The sequence below is a fragment of the Neofelis nebulosa genome, chromosome 7, assembly GCF_028018385.1.
Source record: "Neofelis nebulosa isolate mNeoNeb1 chromosome 7, mNeoNeb1.pri, whole genome shotgun sequence".
In the NCBI taxonomy this organism is placed as follows: domain Eukaryota; kingdom Metazoa; phylum Chordata; class Mammalia; order Carnivora; family Felidae; genus Neofelis; species Neofelis nebulosa.
This window is the reverse complement of record NC_080788.1, coordinates 26,640,639-26,660,933: the sequence shown is the minus strand read 5'-3', so window position 1 is coordinate 26,660,933 and position 20,295 is coordinate 26,640,639. Positions and strand designations below refer to the sequence as shown.

Below are 20,295 nucleotides of genomic sequence, written 5' to 3'. Positions count from 1 at the left end.
AGTGTGACTCTGAGCTTCAACAGCCAATATATGCTCTAAACCTCTATTTCCCCATCTGTAAGTTAGGGAAAATAACTCCCATATCCTAGGGCCACTGCGAGGGCAAAGTATATTCATCAATGTTAGACATTTAGCATATTCCTAACACAGTAGGTTGCTTAATAAATATTAGGAACATACCCATATATTGGGAAGAATTTTGGTTTGTGTCAGATCCAAACTTCAAACTTTGAAAAGATCTTCAAACCTAAATTGACTTTTTAACTGTCAGTCAAAGCAAACCCAATGTGTGAAGACCATTGGTTAGCCTCATCTGATAGGTTGCATGGACACTTGGGAACCCAGGAACTGCCAATAACCAGACAGGACATCCATTTTACCTTGTGCATTCATTGCCTATGATGTTAGAAGAAATGCAAATTAGTATCTACCCAATGAGCCGAATTTTGGTAATTTGAAAACATACAGAATTTAAGTTCTCTGACAGCCATGTCCTCAGCCCTCCTCTCTCTTCTGAAATGGAAGGTGGCAATGAGCAGAATAACTGCCTAAGGAGACCTCACTAACCACCACCTGTATGACCTTCTGCAGGGTCCTCAACCTCCTTGAGCCTCAGTATTCTGTGCTGAAATCCAAGTCAACACTTGACCCATCAATTGCATAATTTATATTACAAACTTCATAAGATATAAATGTATGTAGATACATTATATCTAATGGCCTACTAGATACCCAATATCTCTGCTTTGAATTCAGTAGGTAAAAATTACCTATGCCTTTTTCTTTGCCTAGAATCAATTGAGACATAAGGGTAGCTATCTGCAGATGGAGATGAGCAGATAACATTTCTGCCCTGTTACCAAAGAAATTACAGTGGATAGTTGAGGGTTGCTAATCAAATGGCCCATAACCACTCCACAATCCAGTCTGTAAAATTACGTATGGTCACTGTGCTGCCTGGTCTAACAGAGAGTCAAAAAGACTACACTGTCTGTGTCCATGGACTTAAACGGGAACTAATCAGGAAAGAAGGACTAAGGCCGGTCACCACCCAGCAGAAAAGACCCTCCCCTTGTGAAAAGGAGTGAGAAGCAGAGCAAAAGCCTAGAAGTAACATTAGGAAGAAATCGCTTCATGTAATTTCCCACCACTTCATAAACCAATCAGCTTTTTTAACTGAAACCAGCAGTTCCTTCCAATCACTTTCAATTTCCTTAGGGAAAATAGATTTCCAAAGTCACATAGTCTTAAAATCATGATGCCACCCTTGACTCATGTCCCCCTTTGATCCTGGATCACATCTGGCCAACACCCTTGTCACATCTGGTCACCACGCTCTTCTCAACTCTCAGTGTCTCTAGTGCTTCAGGGCAATTCCTAGCTCTTGGTGTCACCTACCTAGTAGTGAGCCCAGCACATCCTCCCCTTGCTCCACAAACCTCTCCCACTCTGCCTACTACTTTTACACTTTCATATTTGAATGGTTATGCCATCCTGTCATTTGCCCAAAAGAGGTGTTCATCACCTCTACTAAGTGACCCCCAGTCATTTGTGCTTTGTCCTTATTTCTGTTACCCTCCTATTCAAATCCTTCCAGGTTCAGTTTAAAATATCATCCCCATAAAAAAATATATAAATAAAAATAAAATAAAATATCATCCCCATGATGAGTTTCCCCATCTGAATTCCAAGTGGCTTTTTCACCTGTACAGGGTTATTTAACCTTATTATATAACATGTCCATTAACTCCTTGGGAGCAGAACTTATGCTTCTGTGATTCTCACTGCATCTAGCATGAGAACACACCCAGTGTAGCTGTTAAATAGTAATCACAGTTAACTAGTGCATCTAAGACACAACACAGACAGAACTTCAATGTGTTTCTCAGACCTCACAGACTAAAATGCGGATTAGACACTTTGAAACCTGTGTTCTAGATCACCTACACTCATGCTGAGTTGCTGGGCATGATGAATGCAGTTAACAGTGTCATAATTCCACATGTTTGAATGAACTAATAGCTTACTACAGTGAGATTTACCCTAATTTTGTGACATTCTCTCCACTGGATGTTTACCAAACAGGCATCCGCATCTAATTTAGCATATATTTTCATGAATCCAGATGTTGTTTCATGACTTAATTTACTATTTAATGCATCATTCCACAAATAAAATAAACAAAAAATAAACTTTTTTTAATTCTTAAAAAATCTTGATTTAAGCACTTGCTTCCAAATATAAGCCATGCCATTATCTTTAAGGAATTTCTTTGTGGACTAGGAAAGATCCCTTTGTAAACTAGGGCTAATTTCAACATTTGTTTGAATTCTTGAGAGTAGAGATAGCAATAACAGAAATGTCTGTTAATTCAGTCCTGCATTAGAGAAGCCAGAGCATGTGGCTCATTAGAATAATGACACCTATTTGCATTCCTTTGTCTCCTAATAGCAGAGAACTGTTGGATTGGGTAATTTGAAACTCATTATACTATCACATTTAGCCTCTGCACTGTGCTCAGATGCCCATGGAATGAGGGAACTACTTGGCCAAGCAGCTATTTTTAGTAAATCAAAAAGATGAAAGACAAGTAAGAGACACACTTAATTAAATAACATTTCTTCTGTTAAAATTATTATATCCTGAGCTGAAACCATATAAGCTGAGGAAAGGTAAAGTTTGTGCAGTTTTTCATCTCTTGGGCAACGGTATATAAACATGATGTATGAAGAAAATCCTTTAAATCACTTTGAATCTGATAGCAATGATATTAAAATTTTTTTAACGTTTATTCATTTTTGAGACAGGGAGAGACAGAGCATGAATGGGGAGGGTCAGAGAGAGAGGGAGACACAGAATCTGAAACAGGCTCCAGGCTCTGAGCTATCAGCACAGAGCCCAATGCAGGGCTCGAACTCAACGGACCCCGAGATCATGACCTGAGCTGAAGTCGGACACTTAACAGACTGAGCCACCCAGGTGCCCCTGATAGCAATGATATTAATATCAGATATACAGAAACAATCAACATCTAAATCAAACCAATCTTCAAAATATCAGGCAGATAAAAAAAAATTTATCATGAGAGTTCAAAATCTCAAGAATGTTTATATTTATTTGGGGCTCTCTACTGAGTTCAAAATACACACACACACACACACACACACACACACAAACTGAGCCCATTTGGTATGACTGATTATAGAAGTGATGAGATCCTATCAGATGTGTATTTTATCACTGAATGTAATAAATGACTTAACTATAGTTGGTTGACTGTTGAATAGGAGATATTTTAGTGAAGAATGATTTAGAGGGTCACATATTTTCTTTAACCAAAATTTGCTCTTGTGCTGCCTATCCTGTAAACCATTGTCATTATATCCCATTAACTTGATCTTATTTAATTAATGATGCAAAAAATGACAATTTCACTTTTAGTGTCTTACCTTTGATCAAATAAAGAGCATAATTTTCACATGCAAAGAGGGGTCTAATTTTACATTATACAACTCATTTTCCTCTTGGGGACATGAACAATTTATTTTCCTTCAGGGACATGAATCAGTGATTCCCAAATAAGATGCCTCAGGATCTTTTGAAGGTTTCGTCTCAAGCACTGATGTGCACAGCCTCCACATGGCAACATATTATTTAAATAAATCCTGGTGAAAGTCGCTTTCCATTATGCTGCTTCTCCCAAATAAGTGTGTGTTGAATCTCTCCTTGGCATTTAAAGGTCATAGTTTGAAAAAAAAAAATATTTCCATCCAACCCAACTTTTGGCTCATCACACACATACACCTTTCCTAATCCCAAAAACCTGTTTGAAATGAAAGAAGTAATACCAAAGGAAACCCCTGGAATCAAACAAACTTCCCCTGCCAGTAACAGCAAAGTGGTTGTTAGTAGTTGTTACTATTAACACCATGTAAAAGAGAACTCCCTGAAGCGCACTGGAGAGTGAACAAATAGAGGAAAAGACCGGAGGGAGTTGGCTCAGAGGAAGGGAATGCCTTTCTACTTAAAAAGCTTTGAGTCAGAGCTGTGAAGTGGCTAAAGCTTGGATGGATTCCTTTGGTCTTCCTGGCTCGAAGAACCAAAGGAAAAGTAGACTATCAGAATAGCACATCTGAAAAATGACACGCAAAATCCTAGAAAGGAAAGAGCCACAGAGAAGAAATCACAAATTTGATGTAATGGATGTATGTAAATTCTACCCAGATATGTATACTTACCCTGAATTATACATACATGGAGCATAATCCTACCAGCCCAACTAAGGTAGAAGAACCATCTGACATTTCATCTGTTGCCTACTATAGGAAAGACAGTGTTTGGAGTTTTCCTTTGGCCAAGTTAATTAACTAAAAAAGAAAAAAAATGACACTCTAAATTTAACAGAATCCAGTCTCTGCAATACAACACTGAGATAGCCAGGAAAGAATTAAAAATATATATTAAATGTAAAAGAAACACAAAAAAGTGACCCAGACTCAAGAGAAAATACAATCAATATGGAATGCTCCTAAGAGGATTCAGATCCTGGATTTAGCATATAAGGATTTTAAAGCAGATTAAATGGCTATGCTTAAGAGTGTAAAGGAAAAAAATGTAATGGTTTGTAATGAAAAAATGTAATGAAAAACTAAGAGTAAGTCTTAGCAGAGGCATTGAAATTATTTTGAAGAAACATATACAAACTCTAAAACTGACAAATACACTAAATAAAAATTTTTTGTATGAATTTAGCCACAGATTGAAATGACATAAGTCAGTGAACTTGAAGACAGAGTGATAAAAATTATCCAATATAAAGAATAAAGAGGGGTGCCTGGGTGGCTCAGTCAGTTAAGCATCCAACTCTTTTTTATAATATTTATTTTTCAGAGGTGGGGGAGGGGCAGAGAGAGAGAGACAGACAAAGATTCCAAAGCAAGCTCCAGGCTCCGAGTTCTCAGCACAGAGCCAAGGCAGGGCTCAGACTCATGAGCCCTGAGATCAGGACCTAAGCCAAAGTCAGACATTTAACCCACTGAGTCACCCAGGTTCCCCAAGTGTTCAACACTTGATTTTGACTGTGCTGTCAGCACAGAGCCTGCTTGGGATTCTTCCTCTCCCCCTACCCTGCTTGTGCTCTCTACCTCAAAATAAATAAATAAATAAATAAACAAACAAACATTAAAAATTAATTAGATTAGACTCCAGATGGAAAAAGAAGGATGGGAGAGAAAAATATTAGAAGAGATAATGGCCAAAATTCCTCAAATTTGGTGAAAGACAAATTTAGAAATTCAAGAAGTTCAGTAAACCCTAGGAAATATAAATAATAATAAAAACACATGCAAGGGGACTTCTGCTTCCAGGAGAATGGAAATGTGTTTTCCCCTCTTCCTCTCACTAAATATAACTAGAAAATCTGGATATGACATAAAATATAGGAAGAATCTGAAATGTAGAAAGAATAAAGCAGACAGGTCTTGGGATCTTGGTACTCAAGAGATGACCCAGTAGTGAGTTCTGTGGCTTTATTCTTACTTTATGCATCTCAGACTGGGAGCCCAAGAAGTTTAGCAAGACCTGGTGTTTCAGTTTGAGTACAAGACAGGAAAAGGCCAGGGGCCCTGATTAAGGCAGTCAGGCAGGAGGAATTTCCCCATATCATTGGAAGGCCAAACATTTTGTTCTGTTCAAGACTTCAACTAGTTGAATGACATCCACCGCATTAGAAAAGGCAATCTGCTTCACTCAGACTATTAATTTAAATGTTAATCATTTCCAAAAACATCCTAACAGACATCCCCCAGAATAATGTTTGACCAAAAATCTGGGCATGTCATCGCCCAGTCAAGTTGACACACAAATTAACCTTCACAGAAGTGAAAAATACAATAACTGTAATAAAAAGTTCGATATATGAGTAAATAAAGAGGATGGAGGAAAGAAAGGATAGAGTTTGTAAACTCAAAGATAAAACAACAGAAATTAAATAACATGAGAAACAGGGAGAAAATAGGAGAAAATGAAAAAGCCTCAAAACTTATGGGGATACAAGGGGTACAGGAGTACTGATGCATAGGGGCACTTGTACCCCAATGTGTATAGCAGCACTCTCAACAATAGCCAAATTATGGAAAGAGCCTAAATGTCCATCAACTGATGAATAGATAAAGAAATTGTGGTTTATATACACAATGGAATACTACGTGGTAATGAGAAAGAATGAAATATGGCCTTTTGTAGCAACGTGGATGGAACTGGAGAGTGTGATGCTAAGTGAAATAAGCCATACAGAGAAAGACAGATACCATATGGTTTCACTCTTATGTGGATCCTGAGAAACTTAACAGAAACCCATGGGGGAGGGGAAGAAAAAAAAAAAGAGGTTAGAGTGGGAGAGAGCCAAAGCATAAGAGACTGTTAAAAACTGAGAACAAACTGAGGGTTGATGGGGGGTGGGAGGGAGGGGTGGGTGGGTGATGGGTAATGAGGAGGGCACCTTTTGGGATGAGCACTTGGTGTTGTATGGAAACCAATTTGACAATAAATTTCACATATTAAAAAAATAAAGAAAGAAAGAAGAGTTAACACCTAAAAAAAAAAAAACTTATGGGGATATATAAAAAAATCTAATATTCATGTCATTGGAATCAGGAAATGAGAAGAGAAAGATGATGGAGCAGAAAAAGTATTTAAAGAAATGATTGCTCAAACTTCTAAATTTCATAAAAATCTATAGATTCAAGAAGCTTAGCAAGGCCCAGGCAGAATAAACTCAAAGAAATCTACACCAATGCATAGTTAAATTTCTAAAAACTAAAGGCAAAGAAAATAATCTTGAAAGTAACCAGAGAAAAATGACATCCTACCTACAAGCAAAAAATGATTTGAATGGCATCAGATTTCTCATTAGAAAACAAGGAAGCAAGCATAAAAGAGCACATCTTTCAAGTGCCAAAAGAACTATCAGTACAGAATCCTATGAAAATATCCATCAGGTATGAAGGGAAAAATCAAACCTCTTCAAACGAAAAAAAAAACAAAAAACAAAAAACAAAGATAATTTATTGTCCAAAAAATACCTAAAGACAGTTTGCTAGTTATAAATAAGTTTTATTATAAAATATTTTGTTATTATTTTATTATAAAACAACTTAGTTATAAAGAAGAAATCTTGGAACAATTAGAATGAAAAAAGAACACAGTAAGTAAAAATATGAGCAAATACAATAGAATTTCCTTCTTGTCTTGGGTTTGTAAAATTAAGTTTGATGGTTCAAATAAAAATTCTAAAACTCTCTGATATGGTTGTATACGTATATAGACAACATCTTTAAGGCAACTGTATTTATAATTATGGGAAGGTAAGCACATGTAAACGGAGGTAAGGTTTATTTTTCATTTGATCTGGTTAAAGGAAGACACCAGTAGACTGTGATAAGTTATGTATATAGTTAACCCTTGAACAACATGGGTTTGAATGTCCAGCTCCACTAATACACAGATATATTTTTTTATAATTACAGCATAATACTGTGAATGTATTTTCTCTTCATCATGATTTTCTTAGTAATATTTTATTTCTCTGGCTTACTTTATTGTAAGGATATATTATATAATACCTATAATATACAAAATATGTGTTAATCGACTGTTTAGGTTATTGGTAAAGCTTCTCATCAACAGTAGGCTATTAGTAGTTAAGTTTTGGGGAGTCAAACTTATTGCTATGTAGTAGCAACTGTACTTCAAATTCTGAATTTTTCTCTTTTCCCAAGTTAGCAGTATTTGTTCTGGGCTGTGGCAGTGAACCAAAGCTCCCAATCAATCATGTGATCACAAGGGTAAACAATTGATATATTTACAACAATTCTGTGCCCATGCAACCATTTGCATGTTTTTCATTTTTAGTACAGTATTTAATAAATTGCATGAGATAGTCAACACCTTATTGTTAAACAGACTTTATGTTAGATGATTTAGTCCAACTGTCAGTTAATATAAATATTCTGAGCATATTTAAGGTAAACTAGGTTCAGCTATGATGTTCTATAGATTAGGTATAATAAATACATTTTTGATTTACAATATTTTCAATTTATACTGGGTTTATCAGATGCAATCCCATCACAAGTTGAGGAAGAACTGTATAAAAATATTATAAGTCAAAATGTAATCATAATAAAACAACTAATCATAATTGTCCAGCTAACAAACAGGGAGACAGAAAAAGGAAATAGAGAAATGAGAAAGATAAAGAACAAAAAACAAAAATAAATAAATAAAATGACAGTCTAACATATCAAAAGATACATTATATGTAAACGATGAAAATATACCAATTAAAAGACATAGATTGACCAAGTCATTAAAAAATATTACGTGGCTATATGATGTGTATAAGAAACTTATTTTAACATAATGATATATAAATGTTGAAGAGTAAAAATAAGAAAAATAAATACCACTCAAATATTATTCAAAAAGAAAGCAAAAGTGTCTATGTGGATATCAGACTGAGTTCAAAGCAAAGAAAATCACCAGAGACAGAAAGGGATATTATATAATGATAAATGGTCAAGCCACCAAAACATAACAAACTGATTGAACTAAAAGCAGAAAAATACAAATCCACATTTATATTTGGAGATTTCAATATCTCTTTGTCAAGAATTGGTGTAAAACAACTAGACAGGAAGTTGTAAACATTAGTCCTAACTAACGCAGTATTATAAGAAAAGGAAACAAAAGGTGAAAAGATTAAGAAAAAATAAACAAAACTATCTTTCTTTTGTTGTTGTTTTTTTTAATCTGCACACCTTTATTTCCTTTTCATGCCTTATTTGCACAGGCTAGAATTTCCAGCACTATGTTGAGGTAAAAGTGGTAAAAGCAGACATCCTTGCCTTATTCTAACTCTTAGGAAACCATTTAGTCTTTTTTTACATTAATTGTAATGTTAATTACACGTTTGCATTGTGACTGTTTGTAGAAGTGTTTTATCAAATTCTGGGATGTCCCATCTATTACTAGTTTTCTGAGAATTTTTACCATGAATAGGTGTTAATATTGTGAAATGCTTTTCCTGCCTCAATTGATATTATTATCTTAGTTTTCTTCGTTATTATGTTAAAATAGTGGATTATATCTCAGCCTTGCATCCCTGGATTAAATTCTACTTGGTCTTGGTCATTGTGTATTATTCACTTTGTTGTTGAACCCAATGAACTAATACTTTGTTAAGAATTTCTTTGTGTCTCTATACATGAAGGATATTTGTCCAAAGTTTTGTCGTTTTTGCAGTATCTTTGGTTTTGGTGCCAAGGCAATCTGGCTTATATAAAGAAAACTACAAAACTCTGATGAAAGAAATCAAAATAGAGCTAAACAAATGGACTTATTTCATGTTCATGAACACGAGGACTAAATTATGTCAAGATGTCAGTTTTTCCCTACTTGATCTGTAGATCCAATACAATCCCAATAAAAATCCCAGCAAGTTATTTTGTGGATATTGACAAACTGACTCTAAAGTTCATGTGGAGAGACAAAGGAATAACCAGTACAATACTGGAGAAGAACAAAATCAGAGAACTGATACTACCCAACTTCAAGACTTACTGTAAAGCTACAGTACTCAAGACAGTGTGTATAGTATTGGCAAAAGAATAGGCAAATAGATCAATGGAACAGAACTGAAAGCTAAAAAACAGACCCACACAGTCAACTGATCTTTGACAAAGGAGCAAAGGCAATACAGTGGATAAAAGATAGTCTTTTCAATAAATTGGTGTGGACATCCACTTGCAAAGAAAAAAAATGAGTATCTAGACACAAACCTTATACTTTCACAAAAATTAACTCAAAACGGATCACAGACCTACATGTAAAATTCAAAACTATAAAACTCCTAGATGAAAACACAAAGAAAATCCAGATAACCTTAGTTTTTAGATATAACCTCAGAGATGTGATCCATTAAATAAATAATAAGCTGGACTTCATTAAATTAAAAATGTCTGCTATGTGGGGATAACTGGGTGGCTCAGTTGGTTAAATGTCCAATTTCGGCTCAGGTCATTATCTCACGGTTTGTGGGTTCGAGCCCCATGTCAGGCTCTGTACTGACAGCTCAGAGCTTGGAGCCTGCTTCAGATTCTGTGTCTCTCTCTTTGTCTGCCCTGCCCCCCCCCCAACTCTGTCTCTGTCTGTCAAAAATAAACACTGAAAGAAAAATTTAGTTAAAACAAAACAAAACAAAAAGTCTGTGTGAAAGATACTATCAAGAAAATGAGAAGATAACTGTAGACTTGGAGAATATATTTGTGAAACACACAGCTGATAAAGAACTGGTACACAAAATATATAAAGAACTCTTAAAACTAAACAATAAGAAAATGAACAACCAGATTAAAAATGGGCAAAATCCCTGAGCAGACACCTCATCAAAGGAGATAAACAGATGGAAAATAAACATATGAAAAGATATTCAGTATCATATGTCACAAAGATATTGTAAATTAAAACAAGATACCATTAGACACCTATTAGAATGGATAAAATCCAGAATACTGATAACACCATATGCTGGTGAAGATGTGGAGCAAAAGGAACTCTCATTCTTTGTTGGTGGGAATGGCAATTTGTCAATTTCTTACACAGCTAACCATATGCACACTATATGATCCAGCATTGGTGCTTCTTGATATTTAACCAAAGGAGTTGAAATGTATGTCCACACAAAAACCCGCACACAGATGTTTTTATCAGCTTTCTTCATAATTGCACAAACTTGGAAACAACCAAGATGTCCTTCAGTAGGTGAATGGAGAAATTATGGTACAAGCATACAATGGAATATTACTCAGCACTAAAAGGAAATTAGTTCTTCAGCCATGAAAAATATGGAGAAACCATAAATACATATTACTAACTAAAAGCAGCAATCTGACAAGGCTTTGTACTATGTATGAACATTCTGGAACTGTATGACATTCTGGAAAAGAAAAAAACTATGGATACAGTAAAAAGATCTGTTAGGGATTGAGGGAAGGGATGGTGAATCAGTGGAGTACAAAGGATTCTAAGGGCAGTGAAACTACTCTATATGATAATATGTTGGAAACATTTATCAAAACCTATAGAATATATAACACCAAGTGAACCCTAACATAAACTATGGACCTTAATTAATAATAATGTAACAATGTTGGTTCATCAATTATTAAAAATGTAATACAATAGTACAAGTCTGCTGATTAATTTCCAGGAACACATTCTTCTGCTTTTAAAAATCAAAACTTCGCATAGCATGAGTACAAATGGATACCATAAAGAAAGAAGGAAACAGTTTGGTTCTAACCCTGCCTCCCAACATCTCAGAAGGGAGGATGGGGCTGCAGGCACACTTTCAGGGACAGTGTCATCACTGCACTATCTGGAATGGCTGGAATGCAAAGGTGTTCACCTAATGAATAATTATTTGTTCAAGAAACACGTTTCCTAAAACGTGTACAGGGTGAGCAGTAAGGGTGAACATGACAGTGTCATTGCTCTTATGGAATATTCTATTAAGAAGTGAAGATCATGGCTGGGTACTGGAAATTGAGTCATGAATGTTGGCTCCTTAGAGGATATGACCTGCAGTCTGAGAAGTAAAAATAAATGCCAGGAGCTCCTGGTGGCTCAGTCGGTTCAGCGTCCGACTTCAGCTCAGGTCATGATTCGTGGTTTGTGGGTTTGAGCCCCGCATCAGGCTCTGTGCTGACAGCTCAGAGCACGGAGCCTGCTTTGGATTCTGTGTCTCCTTTTCTCTCTGCCCCTTCCCTGCTTGTGCTCTGTGTGTCTCTCTCTCTCAAAAATAAATAAACATTAAAATTTAAAAAAAAAAAAAAAAGAAAGAAAGAAAGAACTGCCAGGTGAGGGCCTGAAAACACTTCTCCAGGATCATATGTTTATGGTATGTGCCTCGACACATAATTCTCTGTTAGAGACAAGAAAACTAGTCTGTGAGGACAAAAGTATGAGGACTCCACAGCATTCCAGTCTTCTCAAGCAGACTGCCACCCATATTGTGTTTATTCACATATGGAACCCAAGTTCTGAATGAATGTGGAAATAACCCCAAAAGTATATCCGTGGTTCTTACTTGTGAAAATAACTTACAGCTGCCAAATTTCAGAGGGCAAGCATGGGCATCCATCGGGAAGTCCTCAAGTTGCATTGGGCATTCTGCAGAAATAGTCAAGCTGAAAAATAAGACATGAAGACTTTTTAAATGACTCACCAATTCTGGCTATTTACCGAGCAACCACCATATTCCATAGAGCTATATTAAGTACTTCAGTCATAATTTTAATTACCATCTTTTATGAAATTGTCTGCCTGACCCACCAAATTATATAGGTTTGCATTGAAGATGGATATCATTTAAAAATATGGATTAAATAAAATCTAGTCAGTTCTGTGGCTTTGTGTGTCTATACATACATTACCACTTGTAAAGTAATTCCAGATGCCTTTAAAAATGATTTATTGTTTGTTTCCCATTCCTAACTCAGAATAATCAAAACATTTCCTTGGACAAGGTTGAAATATATGTATTTTATAAAATAGTTTATAAGCTCAAGAAATATAAATGTATAATAAATTCTCAGTCCAAATTCTGACCAGAAGCTGGTTACAATTATTGTGTACTGGACTGATGACATGAAACAGAGTAGGTGAATTGTGTCATGACAGCAATCTTCTGGTACAACCTGATTGTTTTTAACCCATGTCTGGTCTTGCAGATAGTAATACTACTGCCTGCTACGACTGCCACCAATACTAAAACAGCAATGGACATCATATCTACCAGTTGTATGTCAGGCACTGTGATAGGTGCCTTACCTGCATTAACACATCTAATCAGAGTAGCATTATGAGATTTGTTGCTATTAACATCCAAGTTTACGAGAAAGGAAAGTGATGCATAGATATTAAAAGATCAGGACAGGTATGCAGAGCTATGAAGTCAGGGAGTAATGATTTAAGCCCAAGCCTCTGACTGCAGTGGCTTCCTGACAGCACATCCACCACACACTAAGTGGGAATGGGTTCTGTACAATTCCAAAATTGCCATATTGTTGTGCTTTTATTTCCCTACAGACTTTACTAATTAGATACTGAATCTAAATTTCATTAATGAGTTAATCTTGTTTCTTAAATTCCTTCTTCTGCTATTTAAAACGAAATTAAATTATATAGAATGAAATCAAAATATAAAATATTCACCTTTAAACAGATGTTATAGTTATATTTTTAGACAAATAATAATTCAAGATATTAGCACCATTGGTCCTTCCCTCTTATATTGAGTCCAGATCTTGCCTTTGTGCCCAGAGTGAGAATAAAAATGTAAAAACATTCATTTTTACCTTCACTACTTCCTCCTGTTAAAACAGATTAGCATTCTGCTCTGAGTACCTAATTCATAGTTAATGATTACAGACAAAGAAGTCAATGTATGTATACTGTGAATGAGACAAATTTATGTGTTAGTGCAAGAAAGGTCTGTGCTGATCAAAGAGAAGAAATCCTCTGCTGTCTCTGGTTTGAGTGGCCATTCCCCCAAAGATGGAGTGACTTTTAGATGGTATAAGTGCACATAGATGAGAACACATCATCAAAGTATGATATGCAGGCAGGGAGATGGTATTTAAAATGATATGTGGTATATGTTCATAGAAGGATATGGAAATATACAAAAGAATTTTAAAGGAGAAAACTACAAGTAGGTATCATTTCACTTGTAATTTCACTTGGTAAATTTTTTCAACATATTAAAAAAAATTTTTTTAAGTTTATTTATTTATTTTGAGGGGGGCGTAGGAGGGGCAGAGAGAGAGGGAGATAGAAAATTCCAAGCAGGCTCCATGCTGTCAGTGCAGAGCCCAATGTGGGGCTCGAACTCACAAACAGTGAGATCATGACCTGAGCTGAAGTCAGATGCTTAACCTACTGAGCCATTCAGGTGCCCCTGTACAGATAATTTTGACATGTACATGTATTTTCTTTCATTCTTGTCTTTTGTATATCTAACATTAGAACAGGATATTTCCCACATGAAAATCTCTACATAATGATTACTTTGAAAGATGAACTATATAATTATAGGATGCAGATGTCTGGACTATATGTATGTGTGTACATATAGAATATATAACTATATATATTATACACATATAACATATATACAAATATACATATATAATATATTTCATACTATGCGTATATAATATATATTTCATATACACATACATAATATATGTGTATGTATAACATATATACATATATACGCATATATTTCATATTAAATCAATTATGTATAATAATAAATAATATAATAATGTATATATATTAAACTAACTAGCTATTGTTAGACTTTTAAATTGTTTTACATGATAAGTAAACTGCAATGGACTTCTTCAAGCATAAACTATGTATAAGGACTATTATTAGAGACTATGAAGTGGATAAGGTAAGTATTTACTTACTAGAATTAAGAAAATTATGACCTAAAAATCACAGCCTGTGAGGAAAGCCTTCAGTCAGCACAAAAGAAAATAATGTTAACTTCATTTGGCTTTTAGTGAATTTAAGAAATTTTTAAGGTAAAGCAAATAGAGGGACAGAGAACTTAAATGAGTCAAATATGTTTTAAAGAATAAATTCACACTGAACTCAGAAAATCTAGAATTTTCTTCAGAAGCAAATTTTTTAGTAAGAAAATAGAAAGTGTATATAAAGCTACAATGCCAGGTTCAAAGCAATGAATGCAAAAATAAGCACAAGAAATAACAGTGCTGTAGGAGCTTGGAGAACAGCTTTGATTTGGAGAGTCTGTGCTGGTCTACAGCCTCTGTTCAAATAGTTTAGGTGTAAGGAAGACCCTGGGCTCAGGTAGTTGGGGTAGTGTGGAGTGGAGTGGAAGTAGGAATGCTTCAGGTGATCCTGGCCATCCTAGCCCAGCCACAGGTACTACAGACTTGAACCAGCAGATCCAGTTCTGCAGTCTTCAAGTTGCCCCCTACACATACAATATTGACAACTTTATGGTCCCACTCCCATCATCAGGCTGATGTGGAGATGGTCTCTCCAGGGCAGAATCTTCCCTCTAGATACTGCCACGTCTGCCAGCTCACATAACTGAGAAATAAAGAAACACTTTATTGACCACTGGGTCTGGAGGCTGACTTGAAGCCAGATCTGTTGGTTTTTTGACAGTGTGGTGAATCAGAGTTAATTTCTCTTCCTTCTGTGCTTTGTGGTGGTACTTTGTTTCTATGTCAATGGCCACTGGAGGCACCACCACCTGGCATTTCTATTGTTTGCTCCTACTTCTCAGAGAAGATCCCCTCAGAGAGACCTGACCTCCCACCTTGGAAACACTGCTCACTCCTGGATTTTTCCCTTCTCTTCATGTCTTCCTTCATTCTTGACCAACACCCTGTATTTATGAGGTATGAGAAGCCTTTCTTTTTGCCATAATGGTCTCAACTCTTACTAAAGACAGCATGCATCTTCTGTCCTGCTTTATTCTGGTTCCTTGGTCCTGAGAGCTGCCTACCTTCTGAAAACCACTGCACTGACATTTAAAGATGATAAGGATTGTACACCAAGGAGTCTGCTTTCAGCATATAGCTGAAAAAGTGGAGGATGTAGTGATGGTGGGCAGAGACATGTGGACAGAATTTAGCTGAATCTAAAAAGAAGAATATGTTAAAGAAGAAATAATCCCAGTAAAAAATATAAAAATAAAAAAATATAAAAATAAAAAAATATATAAAAAAGATGATAAGGATTGTACACCAAGGAGTCTGCTTTCAGCATATAACTGGAAAAATGGAGGGTGTAGTGATGGTGGGCAGAGACATGTGGACAGAATTTAGCTGAATCTAAAAAGAAGAATATGTTAAAGCAGAAATAATTCCAGTAAAAAATAAAAAAAATAAAAAAATATATAAAAAGATAGTAATTCTACAATTCCTATCTCAATAAATGTTATCATTAAAGCATCATGGATTGTTCCCCCATTTTAACAGACTTCCTTAGGATAAGAGTTCCAAACACTGGAAAAATATATGATAGTGTCTTTCTTCTAAAGGATGAACACATTATTCAGCTAAATCCCCTAAGTAAATGTTTCAGCCTCAGTAGGGGAACAATATTTAAATTTTTTATCCCTTTAAACATTTCAAAAATGGCCTATGCTTTCATAATACAAAAAAATATATATCTCTAAGTAAGAGCAAGCCTTCCATTGATGGGGTCTCTGAAATATAGAGTACCTTGATGTATAACCAACCTCCTTCATATAGAATTGAGATCAAAGCACTCTATGGAATAATGGATTGTCCTAGCTCAAAGGAGTCATACAGACTACCTACCAGAAACCTTCACTTTTCAGTTGAAGGAAATGAAGCCCAAAAGGTTAAGAAATATGCCTTACAGAAAAAACTTCTCTAAACTACTGGTGGATCCAAAAATCCAGCATTTCCACACTCTTGCCCCAGAGGTCAAATTTCTATTTTGCTCCTAATCTCTGTTAAGACATTCAAGCATTAACTTATTGAAACAAGCATCCCAATTTTCAACAACATTTTAATTTTAGGGTCAAGAAAGGACATTTTGTGAGTTAAAATATTTGCTTCAACTTGGATTTATATCATCCTAATCAAGGGTTTAGGGTCCTAAACTCACTAAAGAATTCTCTGCTTGACCAGGGGCAGGTCACGGTGGAGAGAACTTTAAATGGTTAAAACGGTGAAATTCTAGAGTTAATGGCTTTGCCATTAACTAGCTGTTTTACCTTTGTAAAACTGCCTAACTTCTCTGGTCCAGTCTTCCCATTTGAAAAAGACACATAATAACAGTTGTTTTTATTCTCTGAGAAAAAAATAGTTAAGTGTGAAAAGGAGGTTAGTCTCTAGCTTCCCACCCAATATTCTCTTCAGATTTGAGCGTTTTCATTTATATGAAAACAATGCATCAGTGCAGTAGAAGATGTGGTGGTGGTAGGCAGAAAAATGGTCCTACAAAGATGCCCATGTCCTTACCCCTCAAACCCCCAAACCTATAGATACATTACTTTAAATGGCAAAGGAACTTTGCAGATATATTAAATTAAGGCCCTTGCAACAGGGGAGAATATCCTGGTTTATCCATATAGGCCCAGTATAATCACAAGGGTTATTTTGAGAGGGAGGCAGGAGTATCAGGAGATGTGATGTGAAAAGGAGATGTGATGGCAGAAGCAGAGGTCAGAGTCTGTGGCCATGAACTCAGGAATGCAGGTGGCTTCTAGAAGCTGGAAGAGGCAAAGAACAGATTCTCGCCTAGAGAAATCAGAAAGAATGCAATTCTACCTATAACTTGTTTTAACCTTGTAAGACCCTTTTGGACTTCTGACTTCCAGAACTATCAGGAAATGAATTACTTGTGTTTTAGCCAGTAAATTTGTGATGATTTGTTACAGCATCAATAGGAAAATAATGCAAAGTTTTGTACTTATAAGTGAGGTACTATTGTAACAAATACCTAAAAGTGTGAAAATAAGTTTGGAATTGGGCAGTAGGCAGATGCTGAAATTCATATAGAGATTTACAATACATAAAACTTTCCTTCCTTGAACAGATTGTTAATTGAAACATGGATGTTAATTATTCTGTGCTGAAGACCTGCAAGGAAGTGAGGTGCATGGCAGAGAAAACTGACAATACATGGTCATAAAGACACTGTTGATAGGAATATGGGCATCAAAGATCTTGCAGACAAAGACTCAAAAGGAAATGAGGAACATGTTATTGGAAACTAACTGGAAGAAATGAAATCTTTCTTATATAGTGACAGAAAACTTAGCTGATTTATATTTATAATTATGTGGAAAGCAAAACTTACAAGCAATTGTAGTAGGCTAAATAATGACCCCCAAAGATATCAGATCCTAATTCTGGGAAGTTGTAAACACTATCTTACATGGAAAAAGGGTCTTTGTAGATGTGATGTAAGTTAAGGGTCCAGAGATGGGGAGATTATCCAGGTGGCACTAAATGCAGTCACAAGGATTCTTACACGAGAAAAGTAAAAGTAGATTACAACATACATAGAAAAATATAGGTGATGCATGAAAGCAGAGGGTGGTTTAAAGATGCTCTTTGCTTCTGGCTTTGAAGATGTAGGAAGATGCCCTGAGACAAGGAATGCAAGGTATGCAGCTCTACAAACTAGAAAAGGCAAGAAAATGGATTCTTCCTTAGAACCTCTAGAGGAAATATGGCCCTGACACCTTGATTTTGCCCTTTGACACAGATTTCAGATTTATGGCCTCCAGAAGCATAAAAGAATAAATGTGTGCTGTTTTATCCACCAAGTTAGTGGTAATTTATTACAGCAGTCATAGGAGACTGATACAATGATGAATTTGGATATTTAGATGAAATTTCCAAGCAAAGTGTTGAAGTTGTGTCTTGTTTTCTTCCTCTTGCTTATAGTAAAACATGAGAAGGAAAAGATAGGTTGAGGGAAGAACTGCCAACAAAAAGGGGACCAAGACTTGATGATTTGGGAAATTCTCAGATTATCCGGGTTGCAAAAGATGCTATAATTAGGAGATTCACTATCAGGAAAGAATGCTCTTAAAATAAAGACTAGGGTGTGGCTGGGCGACCTTTTGCTAAAGCCTCAAGTGTCAAAAGGTCAGAGTATGCAGTCACACAGTAGGCTCTTTGAGATTAGGTGTGTGACTCCTGAGTCCCCTTAATCATGTAAACAAAAGCCAGGAATAAAGACTAGATTATTAACGAAAGATTTATGTAGGAACCTCTTATCTAATGGTGTGAATTCTTGAGACACACATAGGGAACACACAAGACTTCTGAGAATTTTATACCAGCAGAAACACTGCCAATTTGTACTGAAAAGGACAGAGAGAGGGAATAGTGCTTCATTTTTTCCTGACATTTTCTCCTCTTTCAAATGGGAATATCTGTAATTGTTATACGCCTGTCCAGCCATTTGATCTTGGGAACAAAAACTTGTTTCTTGAGTTCCACAAATTCACAGATGGTAAGGAATTGCACTCAGAGTAGATCATACCTAGATCCTCTTGTATAGCTGATTAGATAATGATCAGCTAAAATGAGGTTTGGAACTTTTGAACTGGCAAGATTTGGGTGAGATTATGGACTTTAATTTAACAGCTGTAACGAGTTTGGAATTTTGGAGATATTGGGATGGGGTTAATTATTTTGCATGTCAGACATACATGAGTTTTGAAGGGGACCAGAACACAGATTGTGGTAGGCAAAATAATAACCCCTTCAAAGGTGGTCATGTCCTAATCCTTCCTACCTACCATAGCCAAAGGAACTTTTCAAATGGATGGTATTAAAGCTTTTGAGATGGGGAGATTATCCTGGGTAATCCAGGTGAGCCCAATGTAATCACAGGACTACTTATAAGAAAGAAACAGAATCAGAATCAGAGAAAGATGTGATTATGGAAGGAGTGATGGGCCATGGGCCAAGGAAGGCACACATCTTCTAGAAGCTGGAAAAGGAAAAATATATTCTTTCCTAGAGAATCTGAAAGAAACACAGTCTTGCCAAAAGCTTGATTTTAGCCATGTAAAACCTGTTTTATACTTTTGGTATCCAGAGCAGTGAATAATAAATATAAATTGCCGTAAGGCATTATATTTGTGGTAATTTGTTACAGTGGCAATAGGAAATAAATATAGTAGTCTCCCCCTCACCAAATAAATAGTATTACTAATCAAATAACCAGTTGTTAGTGTGCTGAACAGCAATCCCATGCATATTTTGTTTTTTAAAAAACTTTATTTTGAGAGAGAGAGAGAAAGAGAGAGAGAGAGAACCCATGCAAGCAGGGGAGGGGCAGAGAGAGAGGGAGATAGAGAATCCCAAGCAGTCTCCACCCTGTCAGCGCAGAGCCTGACACAGGGCTCAGTCTCCCAAACTGTGAGATCATGACCTCAGCTGAAATTAAGAGTCAGATGCTTACCAACTAAGCCACCCTGGCACCCTCCCATGTATATATTAAAACCATTTTCCAATGTTAAAAAAGAAATTTGGTAATATTAGCCAATATATAAACATCTCACAAAGTGCTTGCTACAATGAAAACTCAGACCTTGACAATGAAATAGCATTTCATGCAAAATGTCCTGGCTTGGTCAGTTTTTGAACTGTACACCATGTACATGAGTTATATTCACTCAGTGGAAACATAACC

At 35.9% G+C, this 20,295-nt stretch overlaps 2 protein-coding genes across 3 annotated transcripts in view; one reads left to right on the top strand and one right to left on the bottom strand.

Annotated features, from left to right (window-relative positions):
• Window positions 1-20,295, top strand: part of GABRB3 (gamma-aminobutyric acid type A receptor subunit beta3) — a 475,998-nt gene that overhangs the window by 10,559 nt on the left and 445,144 nt on the right. The window lies entirely within an intron of this gene.
• The window catches only part of GABRA5 (gamma-aminobutyric acid type A receptor subunit alpha5), an 88,717-nt gene that overhangs the window by 19,252 nt on the left and 49,170 nt on the right, over window positions 1-20,295 (bottom strand). For both annotated transcript variants that reach the window (XM_058736904.1, XM_058736905.1), the window contains one exon: window positions 12,166-12,248. In XM_058736904.1, the coding sequence (XP_058592887.1) occupies window positions 12,166-12,248 (83 nt within the window). The remainder of the gene's footprint in view (window positions 1-12,165; window positions 12,249-20,295) is intronic.